This window comes from Heteronotia binoei, chromosome 2, assembly GCF_032191835.1.
Source record: "Heteronotia binoei isolate CCM8104 ecotype False Entrance Well chromosome 2, APGP_CSIRO_Hbin_v1, whole genome shotgun sequence".
Taxonomy (NCBI): domain Eukaryota; kingdom Metazoa; phylum Chordata; class Lepidosauria; order Squamata; family Gekkonidae; genus Heteronotia; species Heteronotia binoei.
In genome coordinates, this window is record NC_083224.1 from 88714951 (window position 1) to 88740397 (window position 25447).

Consider the following 25447-nt stretch of genomic DNA (forward strand, 5'->3'; position numbering starts at 1 on the left):
GACGTATTAGATGAGCCTCGCTCCGAACGTGGCAGCCCTGTTGCTGCCAGGGAGCATGAGGGTCAAGAGGGAAGATGGCATCGTGCTGAGGATAAGGGGAATGCACCCTCAGAAGGGACCTCTTCTTCAGTTGGTGAACAGGAATCCTTTCGCGCCAAGGAACCATCTCTGGGTAGAGAGAGGGAGGTGGGTCTTGGTATTGGTGATTCGATCCTTAGGCAAGTAGACAGCTGGGTGGCAAAACTGCGTACTGACCATATGGTGACTTGCCTGCCTGGTGCGAAGGTACATTACGCCTGTAGTAGATAGGTTGATAGACAGTGCTGGGGAGGAGCCAGTGGTCGTGGTGCATGTTGGCACCAACGATGTAGGGAAATGCAGTCGTGAGGTCCTGGAGTAAAAATTTAGGCTGCTAGGCGGGAGACAAGGCCATGACCTCCAAGGTAGCCTTCTCAGAAGTGCTATCTGTTCCATGTGTAGGGCTGGAGAGACAGTCACAAATTAGAAGTCTCAATGTGTGGATGAGATAATGGTGTAAGGAGGAATGGTTTAAATTTGTTAGGCACTGAGATGCTTTCTGGAACAAGCGGGAGCTGTACAAAAGAGACGGTCTCCACTTGTCCCCAGATGGAACCAGGCTCCTGGTGCTTAAAATCAAAAAGGTGGCAGAGCAATTTTTAAACTAAATCTTGGGGGAAAGTCGACAGGAGATGAAATGTCTCTGGTTCAGAAGGACTCATCTCAAAGAGATGAAGGGTTAGCTGTTACTTTTCTACCGGGTAATGGATCAGAGTTTTCCACTGAGATGGTGACAAACAGTATGGAATGTCTGCCAAAGTCTCAAGGCGGCAGGAGGAAGGTTGTGGGCCTAACTTGCCTGGGAAATTATAGATGTTTATATACAAATGCTGGAAGCGTTCGAAGTAAAATTGGTGAGTTGGAATGTTTAGTGTTGGGAGAAAACATAGACATTGTGGGAATTTCAGAAACTTGGTGGAATGTATAAATAGAGAGTTGCCCCAAAAGACCAGCCCAACCACGTTTGACTTCAAAAGGGGTAAATTCTCTGAGATGAGGAGGCATGTGAAGAGGAAACTGAAGGGAAAGGTAAATATAGTCAAAACCCTTGGGGAAGCTTGGAGGCTATTTAAAACTACAATCCTAGAAGCTCAGATAAAATATATACCACAAGTTAGGAAAGGCACAAACAGGTATAAGAAAAAGCCTGCATGGTTAACAAACAAAGTAATGGAAGCTGTAAAAGGTAAGAAGGACTCCTTTAAGCGATGGAAAGCTAGTCCAGGTGAGATTAATAAAAGGGAACGCAGGCTGGGGCAAATCAAATGCAAGGCTGTGATCAGGCAGGCAAAAAGGGACTATGAGGAGCATATTGCAAAAAACAAAGACTAACAATAAAAAATTCTTCAAATATATTAGAAGCAGGAAACCAGCCAGGGAGGCAGTGGGGCCCTTGGATGACCAAGGGATAAAAGGATTACTAAAGGACGATAGGGAAATGGCTGAGAAGCTGAATGCGTTTTTTGCCTCCGTCTTCACTGTGGAAGATGAGAAGTTTTTGCCTGCTCCAGAACCACTTATTTTGGAAGGGGTGTTGAAAGACCTGAGTCAGATTGAGGTGACGAGAGGAGTTCCTACAACTGATAGACGAATTAAAAACTAATAAGTCACCCGGTCTGGATGGCATAAATCTAAGAGTTCTGAAAGAACTCAAAGTTGAACTTGTGGATCTTCTGACAAATATATGCAATCTTTCATTGACATCTTCCTCCGTTCCTGAGGACTGGAAGGTAGCAAATGTCACCCCCATCTTTAAAAAGGGTTCCAGAGGAGATCCGGGAAATTACAGGCCAGTCAGTCTGACTTCAATACCAGGAAAGTTGGTAGAAACCATTATCAAGGACAGAATGAGTAGGCACATTGATGAACACAAGTTATTGAGGAAGACTCAATGAGTTCTGAAAGGGAAGATCTTGCCTCACTGATCTCTTACATTTTTTTGAGGGGTTGAACAAACATGTGGACAAAGGAGACCCAATAGATGTTGTTTACCTTGACTTCCAGGAAGCTTTTGATAAAGTTCCTCATCAAAGGCTCCTTAGTAAGCTCGAGAGTCATGGAGTAAAAGGACAGGTCCTCTTGTGGATCAAAAACTGGCTGAGTAATAGGAAGCAGAGAGTGAGTATAAATGGGCAGTCTTCGCTGTGGAGGACGGTAAGCAGCGGGGTGCCACAGGGCTCAGTACTGGGTCCCATGCTCTTTAACTTGTTCATAAATGATTTGGAGTTGGGAGTAAGCAGTGAAGTGGCCAAGTTTGCAGATGACACTAAATTGTTCAGGGTGGTGAGAACCAGAGAGGATTGTGAGGAACTCCAAAGGGATCTCTTGAGGCTGGGTGAGTGGACGTCAACGTGGCAGATGAGGTTCAGTGTGGCCAAGTGCAAAGTAATGCACATTGGGGCCAAAAATCCCAGCTACAAATACGATGGGGTATGAACTGGCAGAGACTGACCAAGAGAGAGATCTTGGGGTCGTGGTAGATAACTCACTGAAAATGTCAAGACAGTGTGCGATTGCAATAAAAAAGGCCAACGCCATGTTGGGAATTATTAGGAAGGGAATTGAAAACAAATCAGCCAGTATCATAATGCCCCTGTATAAATCGATGGTGCGGTCTCATTTGGAATACTGTGTACAATTCTGGTCACCGCACCTCAAAAAGGATATTATAGCATTGGAAAAAGTCCAGAAAAGGGCAACTAGAATGATTAAAGGGTTGGAACACTTTCCCTATGAAGAAAGGTTAAAATGCTTGGGGCTCTTTAGCTTGGAGAAACGTCGACTGCGGGGTGACGTGATAGAGGTTTACAAGATAATGCATGGGATGGAGAAAGTAGAGAAAGAAGTACTTTTCTCCCTTTCTCACAATACAAGAACTCGTGGGCATTCGATGAAATTGCTGAGCAGTCAGGTTAAAACGGATAAAAGGAAGTACTTTACCCAAAGGGTGATTAACATGTGGAATTCACTGCCACAGGAGGTGGTGGCAGCTACAAGCACAGCCAGCTTCAAGAGGGGGTTAGATAAAAATATGGAACAGAGGTCCATCATTTGCTATTAGCCACAGTGTGTGTGTGTGTGTATATATATATATATATATATATATATATATATATATATATAATTTTTTTGGCCACCATGTGACACAGAGTGTTGGACTGGATGGGCTATTGGCCTGATCCAACATGGCTTCTCTTATGTTCTTATGTTCTGTTATTACAATTTAATATGTAATTAAATAATTATAGAAGTCATCATAATGCAGAATCAGTGGAGTACTGAGCTTGTTTTCCTGCATCTAGGTGCTCACTCACCCACTGCTCACCTCCTGTGCGGCCTGGTTGCTAACAGGCCACAGATCGGTACTGGTCCACAGATGGGGAGTTGGGGGCCCCTGGACTAGATGACCCTGAAGATTCCTTCCAACTCTATGATTGAGCTGTTAGTACCATTCTGTTCCTGGAGGAATTTTTTTGCACTAAATTTTGTGTCCATTTAGGGGGAAGAGGTTTGTGGCAATGAAGGTTGTAAAAAGTGCTGAACACTATACAGAAACAGCACTGGATGAAATCAAGCTGCTGAAATCTGTGAGTAGTATACAAGCAGATGATTGTGATGTATCTTGACATATATCCCTTAAAAACATCAAGAAATGACTCATGGTTGTGTCACATCTGTTCCATTATGAGTATGAAGTGAGGCCAGGGCCAGCCCTTCCACTAAGCAAATTAGGCATTTGCCTAGGGCACTGGGCCAGGGGGGCTGAAATGGGCACTCCCTCTCCCCCGGTGCCCTAGGCAAATGCCCTGGCTTCACTCCAGAAGGGAGGCGAAGCCACCCAGCTGTTGTGCCCCAGCTGGCTTTGCTCTGAGGTGAGCAAAGCCAGCTGGCACACAACTGCTGGCTTCACTCTGGAATCAGAAGGGAGGCAAAGGAAGCCAGCCAGCCGGCAGAAAGCCAACCGCCTGGGTGCCCTCCCCACCCTACTTTGCTGTGAACCCCTCCAGGGGGGCAAAAGGGTGTGGGCAGTGAGGTGCGGCGCTGCAGGCCGGCACTGCAGAGGAGGGAGGCAGCAGGCTTGCCTAGGGCACTGTGCGCCCTGGGGGTGGCCCTGGGTGAGGCACTGTATGCAGGACTGCCAATGGTAGGCATTTTATGGTTGTTACTTTGCAAAGGGTAAATTTCCCTTCTTAGTTTGCAGAGCCTATTTAGAAATGGCAAGCTATTATAGTCCTTGAAAGTAGATGATTCTCTTCAGGTTTGATCTTGCTTTGCAAATCGCTAGTCATGGATGTCTTGTTATCACATTAGCTTAGTTGCTAACCTTGGTTTCAAATATCCAATAATGTTTTTAAAGCATATTTAAAAAGAACTAAAGCGGGGAAACAAAATAGATCAGCATTAGTATAGTTTCTGTGACATTATTTAAGTATAAGAATGAATGAAAAAAGATTATTTTGACTGTATGAATTAGTAGTAGCCAGTATTTGATTGTCATTCTACAATCTATTTTAAGAAATTTAACAATGTGACATTTGTGTCAGAAACAAACCAGCTTGCAAGGGCAGGAGGTGTAGGAAAATCTACACTAAACAATTTATTGTAATATTTTATTTCTTTTTTCCCTCTATATAGGTCCGGAACACTGACCCAGATGACCCAAACAGAGAGAGGGTGGTTCAGCTATTAGATGATTTCAAAATCTCAGGGGTCAATGGTTCCCGTATCCTTTTCATAGAACAGACCACATAGGCAGACATTTTAAGTATAAGAGTATACACAGTTGATAGTATAATTGCAGTGGGAGATGAAAAATTGTCCCTGTAGTCTATTTATGATCCACAACAAATCTGTAATAAAAACCTGCCACTTCTCTTGGGGCTTTGGCTGTCTACAGAGCATACGATCATAACCATGTACAAAGCGCATCTTTCTGTTCTTGAGTAGGGTGGTTAGAAAGAATGTTGATCCTTTATTTAATGTATATGGCACAGTAATTTTCCATCTAAACATAACATTTATTGCAATGCTGGGCTAGAACATAACCACTGCACAATGAAGAATTCTGGTCTCATTTGAAGCATGGTGTGAAGTATGGTGTGATTTGTTTCCATTTGCTGTACTTATATTGGCACAAAGCAATCCTCAAGAAGTGCTGCTATTTACTTGTGTGTTGATAGAGATCAGGGTGGGGGTGGGGGGGATGGTGTTTTGTTTGGTTTCCCCCAAACCATGTTTTTGGCTGACATGGTTCTGATCTGGTTTCACCTTCTGTGCTACCATGTGATGTCTCCCTTATCACAGTGTGGATAGGGCTTTCTGGTAGAAGTGAGTAGGACTAATAATACATGGAAGAACTGCACCTGTACTGACCTGATGTAATGCTGTTGCACATCTGCATTGGTACAGAAATCTACATGCAGAACGTCTGGAAAAGAAGGAAAGTTTAAGGGTAAATGCAGTGCTTCATTTTGAGTGAACTCTTATATTCGAGGCATCCTAGCAAGTTCCACCTTGACTCAGTTACAGATATTTGTATGGTGTTTGAGGTTTTAGGGCATCATCTCCTGAAATGGATCATCAAATCAAATTATCAGGGGCTTCCACTGCTCTGTGTAAAAAGAATCATTCATCAGGTATGAGAAGCTACATAAGACAGACATTTCACTTTGTGCTTTGATACACATGGTGTTCAGTTGGTTTGGTGTTTTGTTGTGCATCTAGAGACGATCCGTCTCTTGGCAGTTACTCTATGTTACCAGGTTGAATAAACCTAATTTTTGACTATGCTTATCCAGCTGGGGGAACTGTCACTGTGGTATTCCAAGAAAGAAGATACAGCCTCCTGTAAACAACTTTTTAAGATAAATAGTTGTCTTGACCTCAGTGGAGGCCGTCTGAGAGCCTTCATCATGCCTTACACCAACTGAATCTTGCAGCTTTATCTCACACTTCCTCTAAGGAGATTAGGACAGCATGTAAGGTTTTCCTCTCCATTTTATCCTAACCTGCTTCATAATGTTAGGAGATTGAGAACTAGTAGCACAGGTTCACACAAGGAGCTTTATAGCTGAGTGCCAGTTTGGTGTAGTGGTTAAGTGTGCAGACTCTTACCTGGGAGAACCGGGTTTGATTCCCCACTCCTCCACTTGCACCTGCTGGAATGGCCTTGGGTTTTCCATGGCTCTGGCAGAGGTTGTCCTTGAAAGGGCAGCTGCTGTGAGAGCCCTCTGCAGCCCCACCCATCTCACAGGGTGTCTGTTGTGGGGGAGGAAGGTAAAGGAGATTGTGAGCCGCTATGAGACTCTTCAGAGTGGAGGGCGGGATATAAATCCAATATCATCTTCTTCTGAGTGGATATCAGGGTTTTAGATTATTAAAGGAAAGAAGTAAATAGGGGGATGGGCTGGTGAGAGATCTTAGGTAATGAAATAGCAGTAAATGGAATAGAAATTGCTTAAGCAGCAAGTTGAAGATCAAATGAAGGGGACCCTTTTACCATGGTTTCCATAGTAACACAAGTGCTTAATGGTAACTTTGTAAATGAGTCTTGAGTTGATTGCTAAATTTCAGTTGAGGGCTGTGGTCACATGCTCATAACTATTTAATTCTGGTACTTTGCAGTATTTTTAGTTTATAATGCTGAATTTTCAGACAATCTAAATGTCAGTTTCCTTTGTTTTTTGTTCTTTGCAGGTTTTGCAGGGACTGGACTATTTACACACAAAGTGTAGGATTATCCATACTGATATTAAACCAGAAAACATCTTGCTGTGTGTCAATGACCAGTACATCCGCAGGCTGGCTGCAGAAGCAACAGAGTGGCAGAGATCTGGAGCCCCCCCTCCTTCTGGATCTGCAGGTGCTTTTTCCCCCCTCCTCAGATTATTCCCAAAGTACGTAATCAGTTAGGTGATGATGACTACAAACTGCTTGGATCAGTCTTAGTGTCTGTTTCCACAAGAAGCTAGTGAGTAGAATGTACACCATCACTTGATGTGTTTTTAATATTACTTTAGATCTCAGTTCAAATGAAGAAAAAAAATAGTGTATTAGAACTGCTAAGTATTTTGCACAAAAAAGTTAGGCGCACCATTTAGGAGGGTTTTGTAAGGAGGTGAATCTTGGAGTATACTTTGCATAACTTTCATAAACGTATTATGGCATAAGGCTTTTGTGCGCCAGAGCCCATGCTGTCGTATGCATGAAGTGTTACCTTTAATTGCCAATGGACACTACCAGAGGATAACATGCCGTGCTTATGTCCGAATAAATAAGTCTCTACAGGACTGTTTGTTTTTGCTGCCCCAGACTGACTCTGTTACTCCTCTAGTATTAGTATATCATACCCTGTAGGTTTAAGAAAGGGCATGTACTATCTCCAGCCCATGTTCTTTGTGGGTAGATGTTTAATTAGGTAAGTGGCCTTACAGTTCGATCTCAGTCACTGTTGCTCCAATCTAGTCCTGTTCATGTCAGAGTTTAAACTAGAGCAAGGGTGGCCAAACTTGCTTTTTTTTTTTGCTTAATGTAAGTGCCACATAGAATAAACATCAGAGATTTGAGAGCCCAAGACAGGAAGGAAAGCAGACAGGCAGGCAAACAGATCAGGGAGGAGAAGATGATGATATTGGATTTATATCCTGCCCTCCACTCCGAGTCTCAGAGTAGCTCACAATCTCCTTTATCTTCCTCCCCCACAACAGACACCCTGTGAGGTGGGTGAGAAAGCTCTCCCAGAAGCTGCCCTTTCAAGGACAACCTCTGCCAGAGCTATGACTGACCCAAGACCAATCCAGCAGGTGCAAATGGAGGGAGGAAGAAGAGAGAGGTGGATAGAAGGCAACTTTAAATGCATTCGCCAAGCTGCCAGCTGACTTGGCTTGGTGAAGTGATTTAAAGAGATGAATGCCTTCTCCTGACAGGGCAGTGGTGGCTTTCACACAATATGTGTGAAAGAGCCACAATTTGGCCACCCCTGGACTAGGATTACTCTGATAGCTTTAAATTGAACCCAGCAATGGCAGCCACTAAATTAATGGGGATTACATAACAGATAATGTATGTTGAGTTCTATAACAAGTAGCTTCCCTACATCACTCTATACAGACCAGATTCTATATGCATGTTTGTTGTAATCTAATTTGTGCTAATATGAGGCTTCCAGAAATTGGCAACATTTAATCAGCTAAGCTTTGGGATTCATCTGGTATCTCCACAGAGTGATTTTTACTATAAAAAAGCTTTGTTTTGTATTGAATTATGTAATAGATTCTTGACAGCTGTATCTAATTTAAAGTGGCACACATCATGGGAATACTGCCAGTAGTAACGCCATTGCCTGTTAGTGATATGGACAGCAATCACAGTCCTTTTATGTCAGCCTGTGTCTTGTTTACACCATGGATGGCCAACTTCTCTGATTTCTAGACAAAGCTTTAGGGACAGAATTCTGTGTTTCTACACATTGAAACCTTCTTTTTGAATGGTTAGGCTTGCAACTAAAAATGAGAGAAATCACAGCCAACAAAACCACAGAAGAAATTCAAGCAAGAAACTGATGTGTTGCACAAACACAAAATAAATAATTCGGTAAACATTTTAAACAATTTTGACTGTTTTTCTGTTATAAGTGTAAAATAAGTCAAATATCAAGTATGTTCATTAGTAAGGAATTTCAAAACATAACCTGATTCATGTAGTATAGGTTAATATAGTCCAAAATATCCAGTCCAGAAATAACGTCCAAAATATTTAGTCTAAAACATCCAGTCCAAAACAAGTTATCCAATTAATTATTCCTTGATTCAATTAGAGAACCTTTCATGGATGAACTTAGCATCTTAGAGAGGACATGGATTGGTCTTCTAAATATTGTATGTTGTTGTATTCTCCCAGCGCCCCAGGCAGGCTGCCTAACCTGCCCCCACCCCCCGCTACTGCCCGCCCTTCACAGCCCTGCAAAATTTGCCTAGTGTGCGAGTTGGCCCTGATTGATCCTGACACAGTGTTGATTGTCCATAAACAGGGATTTCGGAGGCAGTCCATCACTGGATTCTGGCTAAAGTCAGGTTCTATGTTTGAAATGAGCTACAGTTAATCCAGATACCTCATTATGGACTGAACTAGACCTTTGGACTAAATATTTTGGACTTTATCTCTGGACTGGATATTTTGGACTTTATTTTCTTATGCTACATGAATTATTAATCAGATTATGATTTGAAATCCCTTACTAATGAACCTACTTGATATTTGACTTATTTTACACTTATTATAACAGAAAAACAACAGTCAAAATTGTTTAAAATTTTTATTGAGCTATTTTGGGCACCACATCATAGTTTACGGCTTGTATTCCTTTTGCAACTCAAAAAAATAGGCTTTTTTCTCCTTTTACATGAAACACTTTGCTAAATCAGGCAATCACAAACAGGCATAAGAAATCACAAACAGGCATAAGAAAAGGCCTGCGTGGTTAACAAACAAAGTAATGGAAGCTGTAAAAGGTAAGAAGGACTCCTTTAAGCGGTGGAAAACCAGTCCAAGTGAGATTAGTAAAAGGGAACACAGGCTGTGGCAAATCAAATGCAAGACTGTGATCAGGCAGGCAAAAAGGGACTATGAGGAGCATATTGCAAAAAACATAAAGACCAACAATAAAACTTTCTTCAAATATATTAGAAGTAGGAAACCAGCCAGGGAGGCAGTGGGGCCCTTGGATGACCATGGGGTAAAAGGATTACTGAAGGAGGATAGGGAAATGGCTGAGAAGCTAAATGAATTTTTTGCCTCCGACTTCACTGTGGAAGATGAGAACTTTTTGCCCGCCCCAGAACCACTAATTTTGGAAGGGGTATTGAAAGACCTGAGTCAGACAGAGGTGACAAAAGAGGAGGTCCTACAACTGATAGACAAATTAAAAACTAATAAGTCACCGGGTCCGGATGGCATACATCCGAGAGTTCTGAAAGAACTCAAAGTTGAACTTGTGGATCTTCTAACAAAAATCTGTAATCTTTCATTGAAATCTGCCTCCGTTCCTGAGAACTGGAAGGTAGCAAATGTCACCCCCATCTTTAAAAAAGGTTCCAGAGGAGACCCGGGAAATTACAGGCCAGTCAGTCTGACTTCAATACCGGGAAAGTTCGTAGAAACCATTATCAAGGACAGAATGAGTAGGCACATTGACGAACACGGGTTATTGAGGAAGACTCAGCATGGGTTCTGCAAGGGAAGATCTTGCCTCACTAACCTGTTACATTTCTTTGAGGGGGTGAACAAACATGTGGACAAAGGAGACCCAATAGATGTTGTTTACCTTGACTTCCAGAAAGCTTTTGATAAAGTTCCTCATCAAAGGCTCCTTAGAAAGCTTGAGAGTCATGGAGTAAAAGGACAGGTCCTCTTGTGGATCAAAAACTGGCTGAGTAATAGGAAGCAGAGAGTGAGTATAAATGGGCAGTCTTCGCTGTGGAGGACGGTAAGCAGTGGGGTGCCGCAGGGCTTGGTACTGGGTCCCATGCTCTTTAACTTGTTCATAAATGATTTAGAGTTGGAAGTGAGCAGTGAAGTGGCCAAGTTTGCGGATGACACTAAATTGTTCAGGGTGGTGAGAACCAGAGAGGATTGTGAGGAACTCCAAAGGGATCTGTTGAGGCTGGGTGAGTGCGCGTCAACGTGGCAGATGCGGTTCAATGTGGCCAAGTGCAAAGTAATGCACATTGGGGCCAAGAATCCCAGCTACAAATACAAGTTGATGGGGTGTGAACTGGCAGAGACTGACCAAGAGAGAGATCTTGGGGTCGTGGTAGATAACTCACTGAAAATGTCAAGACAGTGTGCGTTTACAATAAAAAAGGCCAACGCAATGCTGGGAATTATTAGGAAGGGAATTGAAAACAAATCAGCCAGTATCATAATGCCCCTGTAAAAATCAATGGTGCGGTCTCATTTGGAGTACTGTGTGCAGTTCTGGTCGCCGCACCTCAAAATGGATATTATAGCATTGGAGAAAGTCCAGAGAAGGGCAACTAGAATGATTAAAGGGCTGGAGCACTTTCCCTATGAAGAAAGGTTGAAACGCTTGGGACTCTTTAGCTTGGAGAAACGTCGACTGCGGGGTGACATGATAGAGGTTTACAAGATAATGCATGGGATGGAGAAAGTAGAGAAAGAAGTACTTTTCTCCCTTTCTCACAATACAAGAACTCGTGGGCATTCGATGAAATTGCTGAGCAGACAGGTTAAAACGGATAAAAGGAAGTACTTCTTCACCCAAAGGGTGATTAACATGTGGAATTCACTGCCACAGGAGGTGGTGGCGGCTACAAGCATAGCCAGCTTCAAGAGGGGGTTAGATAAAAATATGGAGCACAGGTCCATCAGTGGCTATTAGCCACAGTGTATGTGTGTATATAAAATTTTTTGCCACTGTGTGACACAGTGTGTTGGACTTGATGGGCCGTTGGCCTGATCCAACATGGCTTCTCTTATGTTCTTATATCAGGGCCCAGAGAGAATTATTCTGTAGGCCACTAGCTGGTCTTTCCTTGTTTATTCATTATATCAGTTTAAAGGGACTAAAAGTGTAGTTGACTTGCCTCTGCTTCATCTTTGGTCCTCATTTAAGAATACAGGATTGATCATTTTCTCGGTTATGTTGAGAGAGAATTAAGTACAAACGAACAGCATCGTGTAAAGAATTCTGGGTAATGAATACAGCTGTGTGACTGAACCTTCCAAAATCCTTTGCCCATCTAGATAGTCATTGCTTCTTAAGGATAGGAGTCCTGAATCATCTATTTAAAATATTCCCAATTGTTAAGGCCTGATGAGCTTATGATGTTGATGGACATGTGGACAAAAGGGAACAAATAGATGTTGTGTACCTTGACTTCCAGAAAGCTTTTGATAAAGTTCCTCATCAAAGGCTCCTAAGTAAGCTCAAGAGTCATGGGGTAAAAGGACAAGTCCTCTCATGGATTACAAGTTGGCTAATTAATAGGAAACAGAGAGTGAGTATAAATAGGCAATTTTCGCAGTGGAGGGTGGTAAGTAGTGGGGTACTGCAGGGTTCAGTACTGGGTCCGATGCTTTTTAACTTGTTCATTAATGATTTGGAGTTGGGAGTAAGCAGTGAAGTGGCTAAGTTTGCAGATGACACTAAATTGTTCAGGGTGGTAAGAACCAGAGAGGATTGTGAGGCACTCTGAAGGAATCTGTCGAGGCTGAGCGAGTAGGCGTCAATGTGGCAAATGAGGTTCAACATGGCCAGGTGCAAAGTAATACACATTGGGACCAAAAATCCTAACTATTAATACAAGTTGATGGGAGGGTGTAATGGTGGAAACTGACCAAGAGGGATTTTGGGGTCATGGTAGATAACCTGCTGAAAATGTCAAGATAGTGTGCAACTGCAATAAAAAAGGCCAATGCTATGCTGGGAATTATTAGGAAGGGAATTGAAACCAAATCAGTCAGTATCATAATGCCCTTGTAAATTGATGGTGTGGCCTCATTTGGAGTATTGTGTACAATTCTGGTCACCACATCTCAAAAAAGATATTATAGCATTGGAAAAAGTGCAGAAAAGGGCAACTAGAATGAATTAAAGGGTTGGAACACTTTCCATATGAAGAAAGGTTAAAACGCTTGGGGCTCTTTAGCTTGGAGAAATGTCGACTGAGGGGTGACATGATAGATGTTTACAGAATTATGCATGGGATAGAGAAGGCAGAGAAAGAAGTACTTTTCTCCCTTTCTCACAATACAAAAACTCGTGGGCACTCAATGAAATTGCTGAGCAGTCAGGTTAGAATGGATAAAACGAAGTACTTCTTCACCCAAAGGGTAATTAACACATGGAATTCACTGTCACAGGAGGCGGTGGCAGCTACAAACATAGGCAGCTTCAAGAGGGGATTGGATAAATATATGAAGCAGAGGTCCATCAGTGGCTATTAGCCACAATATATTGATGGAACTCTCTGTCTGGGGTAACGATGCTCTGTATTCTAGGTGCTTGGGGGGCGGGGGACAATGGGAGGGCTTCTAGTGTCCTGGCCCCACTGATGGACCTGCTAATGGCACCTGGGTTTTTTGGCCACTGTGTGACACCGAATGTTGGACTGCATGGGCCATTGGCCTGATCCAACACAGCTTCTCTTATGTTCTTAATTCAGAGTCACCTTTCCTGTATGCCTCTTCTTTTGAAAACAGAAGAGTTAAGTATTCTTAGGACTGATAACATACTTATTCTGTATAGAAATCTGACATCGATGTGTTCTCTCTGCTTATGTGAGAAGAACAATGTTCAACAGCTTTTTGTGTTCCTAATGTGATTTAATTGGATGTCTACTACCTAATTGCTCAGAGGGCTTTGGCAGTGAACAAAATTAAACTTTTTGTCAACCTGATATGGAAATGTCTTCCTTTTCTAAAATTTGGAATTTTATTGTGGGCAGTCTACTACTTAAGTCCCAGAATCACTTTTTTTTAGCTCTCATGGTTTTATATTTTAATAACCTTGTTTCTAATCATTGCTGCCCCAAAGCCTAATTGTGGACTCTTCACAGTTTTGCATAATTGTATTAAAGCTATGATGAAAGTATTGTAGTATATAAACAATATGTGGTCATTCTGGTTGCCATCTCCACCACAAAGAGTTCGCCTCTAATCCTAAACATGACTTCCCCCAATTTCTCATAAATTCATTAATTTTAAAAGTTCAATTTAATTGAATATTGCAGCCATTATAGAAAGCAACAGGTTAAGATATGAATTCATCTTCCACCACTGACCGGTGTAAACACATTAGGAAGCAATGACATGAGCTTCATGTACATGCATTCTTATATATGTCAAATAATCTGATAGGAAGTGATAACTAAGCTTTGTATTTCCACTGAGCATCACAAAGACACTACAGTAAAATCACTGCTGAAAATTTCTGTGTTCCTTGGCAACCCAGTACTTGGGATTTGTCGAGCTCTGTTCTATACCATTATTGCAGTATAGACAATAAATATGCTAATTGTTTCTTCCTTGTTTCACAGTGAGTACTGCACCACAGCCCAAACCAGTAAGTGTGGTAATTTATCTCTTTAGTATATCATGTTTATGTAACAACAGTCCTGTAACTTTGAAGGCCTCCTACTAAAATGGGGAGGGGCAACTCATAGTTGTTGTTGCTGCTGCTGCTACTACTAAATTTGATGTATTAGGCTGCCCATTCCCTGCAAGCTTACAGCAGTAATACAACAATAATTTAGAATAAAATCAACATTAAAATATCAACCAATAAGAGCAATACCTTGTTAATATGGCAGAAAAAAAATTCCCTGAGCTCTCTGGGGGGAGGGGAATTACACAGGGTGGAGGGTATGAGATTGCCAGATATTGTACTGTCCCATTGCTGTCCTCAACCAAATGCCTGGCATCTATGCTTTATATGCCCTGCCGAGCATGGGTGTTCTCTGGCAGAGAGTTCCACCAGGCAGGGGCCAAGGCTGAGAAGACCCTGGCCCTAGTTGAGGACAGCCAGATTTCTTTCAGGCTGAGGACCACTCGGAAGTTCTTATTCCCAGAATGTAACATCCTTCCGGGGGCATATTGAGAGAGGTGGTCCTGAAGGTATGTGGGTCCCAAAGTAACTTCTGAACATATTTAGATTAGTTGTCAAATGGTTTTGTTTCCTTTCTTTATGTCAATGGTCAACCTTTCCTTGCTTTAGTAATGCTGAAACTAGTCAGGTTGTTTTCTGCTTTGGTTACCCAGTGCATGAACAGTTTTGTTCATGAGTTTGTACTTTTCACATGAACAAAATTGTGTTTACTGGTTTGTATTTCTTAAAGGTTCTTAGTTTATCTAGAATGAGGTCAGCTATTACTAGTGATGAGGGGCAGATTTTTTTTTTCTCTCCTTGTGAATACTGTCTTTATTCTGCCCTTCCTGCTATGAAAAGCATATTTGGCATCTGAGAGGGTGAGGTGCAGGCCACAGAGAGTTTCCATCTGGTTTATTCCATATTATATGCATGTGCACCATAAATACCAGACCACAATTAGAAGGACAGGGTTGAGGTCTATTTAAAAGAGTAAGGAAGTGTTACTAGCTGATTGATCTTCTTTATGGTGGATTTTTGTCCCTACTATTTTCTCCTGTTTAAAGACCATTTTAAAAAAATTCTGAAGCAATGAAAGCCTGCTGAATTACTTGTTTGTTGCAGTAGATTGCTGTAAATACCTGAGAGGTTTTATATATGCAATTACCATACAGGCTGACAAAATGTCCAAAAATAAAAAAAAGAAATTGAAAAAAAAACAGAAACGACAAGCAGAACTGCTGGAGAAACGCATCCAAGAAATCGAGGAAATGGAGAAGGAAGCAAGCCCTCTGCAAGTGCAATCTGAAGAGCGGCAAGAGATTCCAAGACCCCTTCAGTTACTCTTAAAAGAGAGCCCCCCAGATGAAGGGCCGCCAGGAAAGACAGGTATTAGTCTCTGGAAAACATGAAGATTGGATGTCCATTTTTTCAGGCTGATGTGAGGTTTTACAAATTATAAATGAATGAATAATAGAATTGATTAATTAATAGAAATTTCTGAAAGATGGAATACAACAATCCTATGTATTTTATATTTCTTTTAACATTGTTATATGAACCAGTTAGGCCCCAGTTCAGAACAGTCTTAACAGACTCCTAAGCTTAGGCCACTGTCAGCAAGTATTAAGAGCATTTCCAATCCCAGGGTTCTGTTTGCACTGATACAGCAACTATCACTGACTAAATATGTTTGCATTAGAGTTCTACTCTTGGCTAGACTTCCTTCACTCCATAAGCTTTCTGACTTTTTTTTTCCTTTCCCTCTCTTCAGATGCTATCTCACTTGTACCCAAGCAAACTATCTTAATAGAGGGAGTTGTTGAAAAATGTATAACAGAAATCAATTGCAATGGGGTAATGCAAATGAATGCTTTCTCAGACTCCAACAACCAAGCATCAGTGAGATGTGAAGAGGACCTTCATAATGCCAATGACTGCAGCAGTCCCTGTCAGGAACAGCAGGAGAAGGAGGAGAGCTGTACTTGCACCCAAAGTAATGGTGGCTCAGAGACCAGGATACAGGAAGCAATATCAGATTCATGTGTACCATTAATTTCAGAGGTTCTGGATTCAATGATATGCCAGGCAACTTCAAGTGAAGAACAGTATTTCAATGAGCAACAGATCAGTAACTTACAAGAAAGCATCAGGGCAGAAATACCTTCAGAGGATGAGAATGAGAATAATGGAACATCAGAGAGCAGCAAAGGTACTGATTTTGTGGTTCCATGTAACAACTGGATCTTAAAATCTTGATGATTGTTTGCCTGAGAATATGTAACAATGGATTGAATTTATTGTCTTTCCATTGCAAGGCTGTTCACTTAACAAAAGAGAGACATTGGATCCAACCCACTGTATTAGGTAGAACTGTCCCCTAGGGTTCAAAACTGTCCCCAGAGACGTCCATCTGGCCTCGATGAGGGCTAGGGCCTGTTCAGCCCTGGCCCCTGCCTGGTGAAATGAGCTCCCCCTGGAGATCTGGGCTCTGCGGGATCTGCTCCAATTCCTTAGGGCCTGTAAAACAGAGCTCTTTCCTCAGGCTTTCAGGTGAGGCAGTGAGGCTTGTTTCCGGCCTCCCCCCTTCATTCAATCCCAATGTTATAAGATCTGCTGGACCTGGACAATAGTCCATGTCTGTGAGGCAGAACCTGCCATTTTAGTCTCTATCACTCTGTAGTTTTAGATTTTATATATTTTAAATTGGTCTTTTATTGTTTTTACTGTTGATTGTTTTTATGATGTAACCCACCCAGGTGGGCTAAAAATCAAATTAAATAAATAAATAAATAAAATGATCTAGTAATCCTTACAATATCTGTATAAGGAAGGTTTGTATTATCCCCCCATGGAACCTGATTGAATAATTTTGGATTGCATAAGGCCTCCCCCCCCCCCCCATAAATTGTGCTCTAATCTCTCCCTTGTCCCTTCCCCCTACCCCTTTGTGTATTAAGGAATAGGAGGATAAGAGGTACAGGAGGAAGGAATACATCAGCCCTAGAACTTGCTGGCAAACCACTTGGTATAAGGCTCAGGACTTGGTCCTTTATTCAAAATGCCTACCAGTAAAACAGATTGCTGTTTTGATTTCTAAATGACCATCAACACATAATCTGATGAACACAAAAGTATAAAAATGACTGCTATTATGTCTTTCCCTGTTATACATCTAGCTGCAAATTAGCTGAGTGCTGTTTTAATTATGATCACTGTAGAGAGCAAGATGTTTGAATGTAAGTGTGATGCCAAAAGAAGATATTTAAAATTCATACTTTTCCTTGAGTTTAAAAAATGCCCTCCTGCACTTCATGGGAAGCTGCTATTTTAAGAAACCAAGCAACAAATACTAACGCGTTTTGAGATTTATCCTCTTTTTCAAGCATCATGTTTATTGTAAAAGCTGTGCAAGCAAACTTGACCTTAAACTAAACTTTTCATTTTCAGTCTTTACAAAAAAACGCCCAAAATAACAAACTTGGAAATGTGTTGGGATTCATTTGAATAGTACTTTTGTGGTTTTCTTCTTCCCACCCCCACTTGCTGTATTGAGAAACCAAGTTTGAAGCATTTTGGGTTCATGACACTAGAGTAATATTTTTGGATCCTGTGACTACTGTACTGAAGGCAGGGGGCACTTTTTACTATTTGTAGGGCAGATGGTGGCTGTGTGCATGTGTTATTAACTTCCAATTACAAATCTTCATTTAGGAAAGTCTGCTGCTGGGAATTTCCTCCTTAATCCTCTTGAGCCTGGGAATGCTGATAAGCTCAAAGTGAAGATAGCCGACCTCGGAAATGCTTGCTGGGTGGTAAGTTTAAAAGCCTTTCCAAGCTGTATGAGACAAACTGCTAATCCACTTTAATTAGCTAGGGCGAATATAGGCACCACCATATCATGTCAAATTTCTGGTGGTGACCACTACTTTTTGTTCTGGTGAATACTACGTAAGAGAAGGGTGAGGGTTTTCCCTATCACTACACTGGTCTTTGAAGGTACTTGAAAAGTGGCAAGACATCTTGCTGCTTCTGAATTTTTTTTTCTTTTATTCCTATATACTTTCCTCTTTTAATGAGGTCCAGCTGACACTCACTGACTCAGTTAAGAGCCTACCTAGAGGTTATACTGGATCCAGTGTTATTGCCACAGAAACATGTTGGTGCTACTGTAAAAAAAAAAAGCATTCTTCCAGCTTCATTCAATCTGGAAGGTGGCCCTCTACCTTAATTTAGCTGATTTGGCCACATGGATTCCTGCTGTGCTTACCTCTAAGCTAGAATATTGCAGCGTACTATGTATGGACCAACAATTAACATCAACTCGAAAGCTCCAGTTGGTGCTGAATGTCACAGTCCATTTCCTGTCAGGGACTAGGTGAAACATACTCACATGTCACACCCACTCTGCAGTCCCCCCATTGGCTACCAATCAGCTACCAGTTCAATTCAAGCTTCTGCCTATCACCTACAAAGCTGTCATGGCCTTCAGGACATACCTTCAGGACCCCCCCTCTCTGGCGATGCCTGGCCATTATTATTATTAGTTTATTTCACTCATCTGAGCAGATACTTCTGAAGGTGCCACCTGGCAAATGGGAATTATATTGGCAACTATTTGCCCTGTGGTTTGGCCTGCCCAAGAATAACAGAAAGGCTTCCACAAAATGTGTTAAAGAAAAATGCTTGGGAGGGCATTTTTATTAAAGGAATTAGAAGTGTTATATAAGGGAATAGGATTGTAGTTTATTGCATTGCCTGCTGTACAGATCCCCTTGCTTTTGTTACATTATGGTATATCATACCTTAATCAGGTTTTTTTGCTTGTTTTGTTTATCTGCATGGTTTCCAGCTTTGTAATCTTAGCCCTAACACATTGTTTATTTTGAGGTTTAACGTTATCTGATTGAATTAGTTATTATATTTTGTAATTCTCATCAAACTTCAATCAGAAAGGCAGTCTATAAATGAAGGTATGTTAAAATCATTAGTTAATTGATCCAGTGGTGGTAGAAAGTGCCATCAAGGCACAACTAACTTACAGGGTTTTCAAGGCAAGATATGTCTAGGGGTAGTTTGCCATTGCTTACCTCTGCGTCATGACCCTGGGATTTTGTGGAGGTCTTACTTTGAAACACTGGCCAGGGCTGACCCTGCTTTGCTTCTGAGATCTGATGAGGTCAGGCTAGCCTGGGCTTTCCAGGTCAGGCATTTATCCAATACATGCCATCCGTTCGTTGACATTGTAGCAAAGGCTTCTGAATGCATCCAGAGCTCACTGAGACATCCATAAAGGCCTGCACATGTCATATTTAACGTGTCTGATGTTGTATTCTGGTGACCATGCTTAATTTGGCTGGCTAATGGTAGGCTAAAAATCTTGCCCTTAACTAGTTAAGCAAAAGACTTGGAGGAGAAAAAACTCCAGTGAGGTGTCATCTTTGAAGAGGCATCCTCTCCTCTTTCACACACTGCTGAGATGGTGCCTGCTGTGGCACAGTAATTCACAACCAAGACACACATGACCAATTTGTTGACTAAAATTTCTTTAAAGCTGATCACTCTAATGCAGGGTAGGTAAGCTTTTTAGCTCTAGTGCTCAAACACAAATCTCTACCTATGAAGATATTTGTGGGCTGCAAAATGAGCAGGGATGGGGAGAGATCTGTACTTGTCCAAACATGCTGGTAGCAGGCAAAAACCCAAGAGGTGCTGCCAGAGTCCCTTGGGCTCACCTGCATGGGTTTTCGAGTGCATGACAGGTATACACTGTGCCTCTTGCCTTCTCCCATGCTGCTACTCCAGCAGTGCTGCCAAGGCTTCAGGAGTTTCCCTTCAGTATCTTGAGTCGAGAGCGATCCCTACAGGCTGAGCAACATGGTCTGACCCACCGTCATTTGGCATACTAGCTGGAGGATTGCCTGTCTGTACTGTAATGTAAACTCCTCTGTGTTTGAGTACCTGTATGTTTCATGCCATTGTGGTAATACATTTATCTTTCCTAATATTTTTAGATTACAGCATTCTGGGTTTTTAAAAGTAATGTTGTTTCCCTAGACTTCAGGTTGTGATAAGTAATAATAAATTATATCCATACAGGGAACAGTTTACTTAGACTACCACATATAAATCTATTACCACTTTCCAGAAAGTTTAAATTTTAGAACTGCCTTACTATTGTGTCATTTCTGTAGGAGTTCATGCTTTAGTGGAGTACTGAATGCTTCAGCATTATTTCATTAAGGTACAGCACACATGACAGCTCACTTCTAACTTAACATTCCTGTAGCTGTTTTTAAAATATTAGCACAAAGCTTTGTCTTTGGAACAGTCTGAAGTTTTAAGAATTTGGGTTTTTTGTTACATTGTTGTATTGCCCTTGGTGCAGTGACCTGTACATGGTTTAGTTAACTTTTATTCTTACAATTTGTGAAATAGCTTGGGGCTGGCAAACTTGAGGGCAGAACTGGAATCAGCTTGGGTTTCTCTAGGCCTTCTATTAGACCACAATAGTTTGTTCTCTACTCTTCTGCTAAGTATATTTTACAGAGGGCTTTCCTCTCATTTGTGGCTCCATGTGTCAGGGCTCATGACACCATGTTGGTTTTCTTTTTACTGAAAACTATTTTTCTAAATCTGGGCCTTTTTGTTTTTGGCCTTTGCTTTTATGCAGTTAATGGTGTTCAGGGCTGTCTTTTTTTTGGGGGGGGGGGGAAGTAAATTGGTGCCTGGTAAGTTTGATGGATAGTGTTTCTGCTGGGGCAGAACATACTAAATGAATGGAATGAACAACCAACTATCTCCTGCATTTCTTTCCTCCTTCTACACCATCTTTCAAATCATAACTATAATTTTCAGTTGTTTCCACGTTTGTCTTTCATTTCAGAATTATATTTTCCACCCCAACTGTCACTCCTAGCATTGAGATTACAAAGTTGATTCCGATTCTCTATGCCATGGTTTAACATATCGAGCAGGGATCCATGGAGGTCCTTTCTCTAATGCTACTGTAACATATCCTTATAGCAGTGTGTTGGGGAATTTTCCCTGTTATTTCCTTATATTACATTGACACTTTTTTGTAGCACTGTTACTCAAAACAAAACTTATTCTCCCAGCATCTAATACAAGAAATGCAGAGTTGCTGTTCCATGAACAACTGATAAAACTTTATTTTTCTCCGTATCAAAGCAACTTATAGAAAAGGCAGAACAATTTCCAGTTATAGATAACACACTTGCACACTATGCTTTATTTGTTAGAGACTCTTATAATTTTCTGTACCTGCTAAATTCTAAGACTTCTAAGCATTTCAAAGGTTACATCTCAAAACTCTGAAAGTTTTTCTAAGTGCTCTCAGCACATACCTGTTAGAGATCTCTAAAAGAAAATGGCTGGCACCTCAGACAGCAGTTCAGCTCTCTGACACTGCAGCAAGACACTGCATCAAGAAAAGCTTATATAGCTTTTGGCTATGAGAACCCTTCTCTTTTCACATGTTTATCTCAGATAAATATCTTGCCTATTAATCTTACTTTGACATCTTTCTCTGCACCTGCTAGTGCAGATGGACTCCCATGTTGGCTAATGTCCATTTTTCTTTGATCTCAAACTGGACTCAGATAATGCCCAGTGAGAAATTTTTGCTATCTACAGTTTCTCATCTTCAGTTAAGCAAAACATCTTTCTTGCCAATTTTTACTCTTTTCCCATCTGAAATTCTCCTTAGATAAACTCTCCTGACCTAAATTCTTCTGGCAACTAAATTCTACAAAGCTTGAAGGCAACAAGTGATTTTAAGTGCTTCAAACAATGTATGGATGACTTAGATATTTCAAGGGGTGTTTTCATAAAGGGGCCAACTCAGAATTTTTCCGTGACACAGTGCTAGGGAAGCCCTTAACCATTAGGTGGCATTCAGGTTACTGACTTAATAAAATGTCCCTGTCTCCCTATGCGGCCTGTTCAGTTGCACTGTCTTTTGGTTTGCTTCTGAATACAGTTCAGTTTAACTGATGGCCTATATAGAACCTCTAAAATTAGGAGTGTCAAATGTCCATCCTGCGGGCTAGAAGCCCGCCCAGGGCTTTAATCAGGTCCGTGGGGCTCTTTTCTCCCCCTCTCCCCCTTTTGTCCTCACTGTTTGAAGCTCCAAAGCTGCCAAAGTTCCCAGCTCCTTCTTATCTTTGCAGGTTGAAGCAGGAAGCAATTCTGGGCTTGCAAAGCTGCAAAGAAAATGCAGAATGGCCTTTCCACTAAGGTCTCTTTGCACAGAGACCTTAATGGAAGATCCATTCCATATTTTCCTCACAGCTTTGTCTTAGCTGCAATGTATTTTTATGGAGTGGAACTCAGTTTCACTTTTCGGTGTTTATGTGGCCAGTTTGAAGCTGTTCCTTGCTGGAGTTGTGCGACCTTGCAAATAAAGGGCTGATGCTTTGAGCCAGCATGTCTCTGCTTAATGGACCTGAGAACTGGTGCCTAGTGAGTACTCTAACCTGGGAACACAAAGGGGGATATTACCCTGAAGAGCCAATGCCAATCTAAGTAGACCTGGGGGCAGAGGGAGAAGCTTGCAGTGCCCAGCCATTTCATGTTTTCCTAAGCCCAGAGCATTTTATATATTCGATTTATATTTTTAGCTTCTGCTGTGATCCTTGTGCTTTTTCTTGATGTTTTGTTTTTAAAATTGCATTGCCAAATCCCACTATTCCTGCACCTTTCCATTTTAAACAAAACATCATAAGAGTTTTAAACATGTTTGTATTTTAAGTAAAAATAATATTCTTAATTGTGTTTCTCTGCATCCTTTATAAAGTTTAAATCTCCACTACCTTACATAACATTTTATGCTATGCATGGCCTGCCCCATCAAAGTCCCATTTATATCAGATCCAGCCCTAGTAACAAATAAGTTTGACGCCTCTGCTCTAAATTGGCTGGGGATTAAGCATCTTGGAATGCTTTTTCCTGCCTGAATCCTTTTGGGTGAGATGGATAAGATCCTGCACCTCCTTTCATGTGAGACTTAATCAGTGCCATCCTGTGCAGAATTACTGCCATCTAATAAGCCCATTGATTTCAATGAGTTTGGGCTGGAATAGCTCTGCATAGAATTGCTCTGTAAATCTGGCAGGTGTAGAGAGAACAGGCTGTGATGCTTTCAGGACTTTAGAGTTTCTTCCATTCCAAGAGATCAGGTTGTCTACATTATTTTATGATATATCGCAAATTATTTGTTTGTCAAATTGTGATGTCATGTATGTTTTCCAATACATATCTTTACTGTTCACGGAGTCTTCCGTGTTCTTCAGTTTAACACAACTTCCTTTTCTTCTTCAGCATAAACACTTCACTGAGGACATTCAGACACGGCAGTACCGATCCTTGGAAGTACTGATTGGAGCAGGCTATAGCACCCCAGCAGATATTTGGAGCACAGCCTGTATGGTAAATTCATTCAGGTTGCCTGAATCATAACTGCTCTTGATTTCAAAATTCTATGGGAATTTCTGTTCCTTTGCAGCAGACATCAACTAATTTTAAACAATAGTTTGCATTCTGATTTACAGATTAGTGTATCCAAAGTAATGAACTTTAATGGGCTGTCACACAGTATATTTTGAGTTGCTTTGCTAAAACAAGAATGACAGAGTAACTCCTGACAGGGTCCACTGCTTTTCAAGTATTAGGTCATGGTTGGAGAATTTTTAAGAGCAAGACAATGAAGTACAGACCAGACTGATAGTTGGCAGACCCTGTGAGCCAAAGGGAATAGGTTCCGTAGCCGTTGACAAATTTCTGCTCACTTGAGCTTGTAACATTGAGATGGTACTTAAATTCATTGCTTCAGGTGACAGCCAGCATCCAAGTTGCATATAACAGCTATTTTTCACTTTGTAACCTTGAAATGAATTCTCTAGAACTACCTTCGAAGATCTTTCAGTATTGACTACTAGTGCTAATAGCTATTGATCACCTGGGAATTGGATGGGTTTTCCGAGCACATTGCATCTGTGATTCAGCATTTACACTGGCTAGTTAGGGAATTATAAGCACAGTGTCCATCACAGCCTCTACAGTCAGCCCCAGTTTTAGTCTCAACGTGGTATCCTCATTGGACAATATTTCAACAACAAGGGCATGTAAAGAGAGGCATTCTTGCACCCCCAGCTTTGGCACTCATAGGCCCAGAAAACCTAACTCTACAGATCTTCCAGAAGTGATACAGGTTGCTTTCATTTATTCAGGCAAGTGCTAATAGATTTTAGGTACTTATTTAAAAATATATGGCTTTGATCCTGTGGAACATGTGTGTAAGGATGCTTATGAACCTGGTTCCCCCATGGGGAGAGCCTGGTTCTTACATAGAGAGAGAGCCACATTTCTTGGGAGGCTGCACTGAGAAGTGGGAACCAGGCTTCCACAGCTCCCACACAAAAAAATTTTTGCTCACAAAAGGCATGAGGAAGGTGATTTCAGCAGGCTCCCAAGTAATAAGCCTGAAGTGTCTGACTCTGTTTTTCCCCAGGCCTTTGAACTGGCTACAGGTGATTATCTCTTTGAGCCTCACTCTGGTGAAGACTACTCACGGGATGAAGGTGAGCACAGTTATAAAAGGGTCAGATGTTTTGAACCCATCTTTTTCATGAGAAAGGAAGTTGGGATAGGTGGTATTTTTTTAAAAAAATAGCCTGATAAGGTTTCCTGAGAGCTTTGAGGTATGATGTAGCAGGTTAGCTGGGTTTAAAGATATTTTCATATCACTTTTCCTGCCTCTCAGAGAAGCTAGAAAAATTAGGTTCCACATGTTGCGAGGCATGTCCACTCTAGCTTTCCTTTAGCATCTTTGTGAAAAACACAAGCCAACATTCCAATACAGAGCTCAGTGTCCTTTAAACACTATTTCATTTCAGAGAGTTCTGAGAGAGAGCAGAGAATAAGTGATACAAGGGTGAGGTTTGGCTAAGCAGCTGGGGAAGTTGCTGAGAATTTCTGAGTTTGTATGACTGCTGAAAATTCTGAGTTTGTGGTTGCTGGGGAACTGCTGTCTGTTTTGTTTGAGTGGACTGAAGGTGAAGGTGATTGTTGCTGATTGATTAGGAGTGGCTGTGTTCCCCACCCTCTTTGCATTATTAAGCTGAACCTTGCCAGAGGCACGAGCTGAAGGGCGAGAGCTAAAGGGCTCTTGGCCTGTGGCTCTTAGCCTGGGGGCTGTGTAAGGACCAGGAACCCAGATCCCTATTTTCCTTGTGTTCCCAATAA

General features: G+C 41.5%; 1 protein-coding gene across 2 annotated transcripts in view; it reads left to right on the top strand.

Annotated features, from left to right (window-relative positions):
- SRPK1 (SRSF protein kinase 1) overlaps positions 1 to 25447 on the top strand; it is a 75680-nt gene that overhangs the window by 42181 nt on the left and 8052 nt on the right. For both annotated transcript variants that reach the window (XM_060231538.1, XM_060231540.1), the window contains 10 exons: positions 3578 to 3665; positions 4714 to 4801; positions 5608 to 5714; positions 6775 to 6940; positions 14136 to 14161; positions 15358 to 15571; positions 15957 to 16394; positions 17897 to 17997; positions 23525 to 23632; positions 24714 to 24783. In XM_060231538.1, coding sequence (XP_060087521.1) covers positions 3578 to 3665; positions 4714 to 4801; positions 5608 to 5714; positions 6775 to 6940; positions 14136 to 14161; positions 15358 to 15571; positions 15957 to 16394; positions 17897 to 17997; positions 23525 to 23632; positions 24714 to 24783 — 1406 coding nt within the window. The remainder of the gene's footprint in view (positions 1 to 3577; positions 3666 to 4713; positions 4802 to 5607; positions 5715 to 6774; positions 6941 to 14135; positions 14162 to 15357; positions 15572 to 15956; positions 16395 to 17896; positions 17998 to 23524; positions 23633 to 24713; positions 24784 to 25447) is intronic.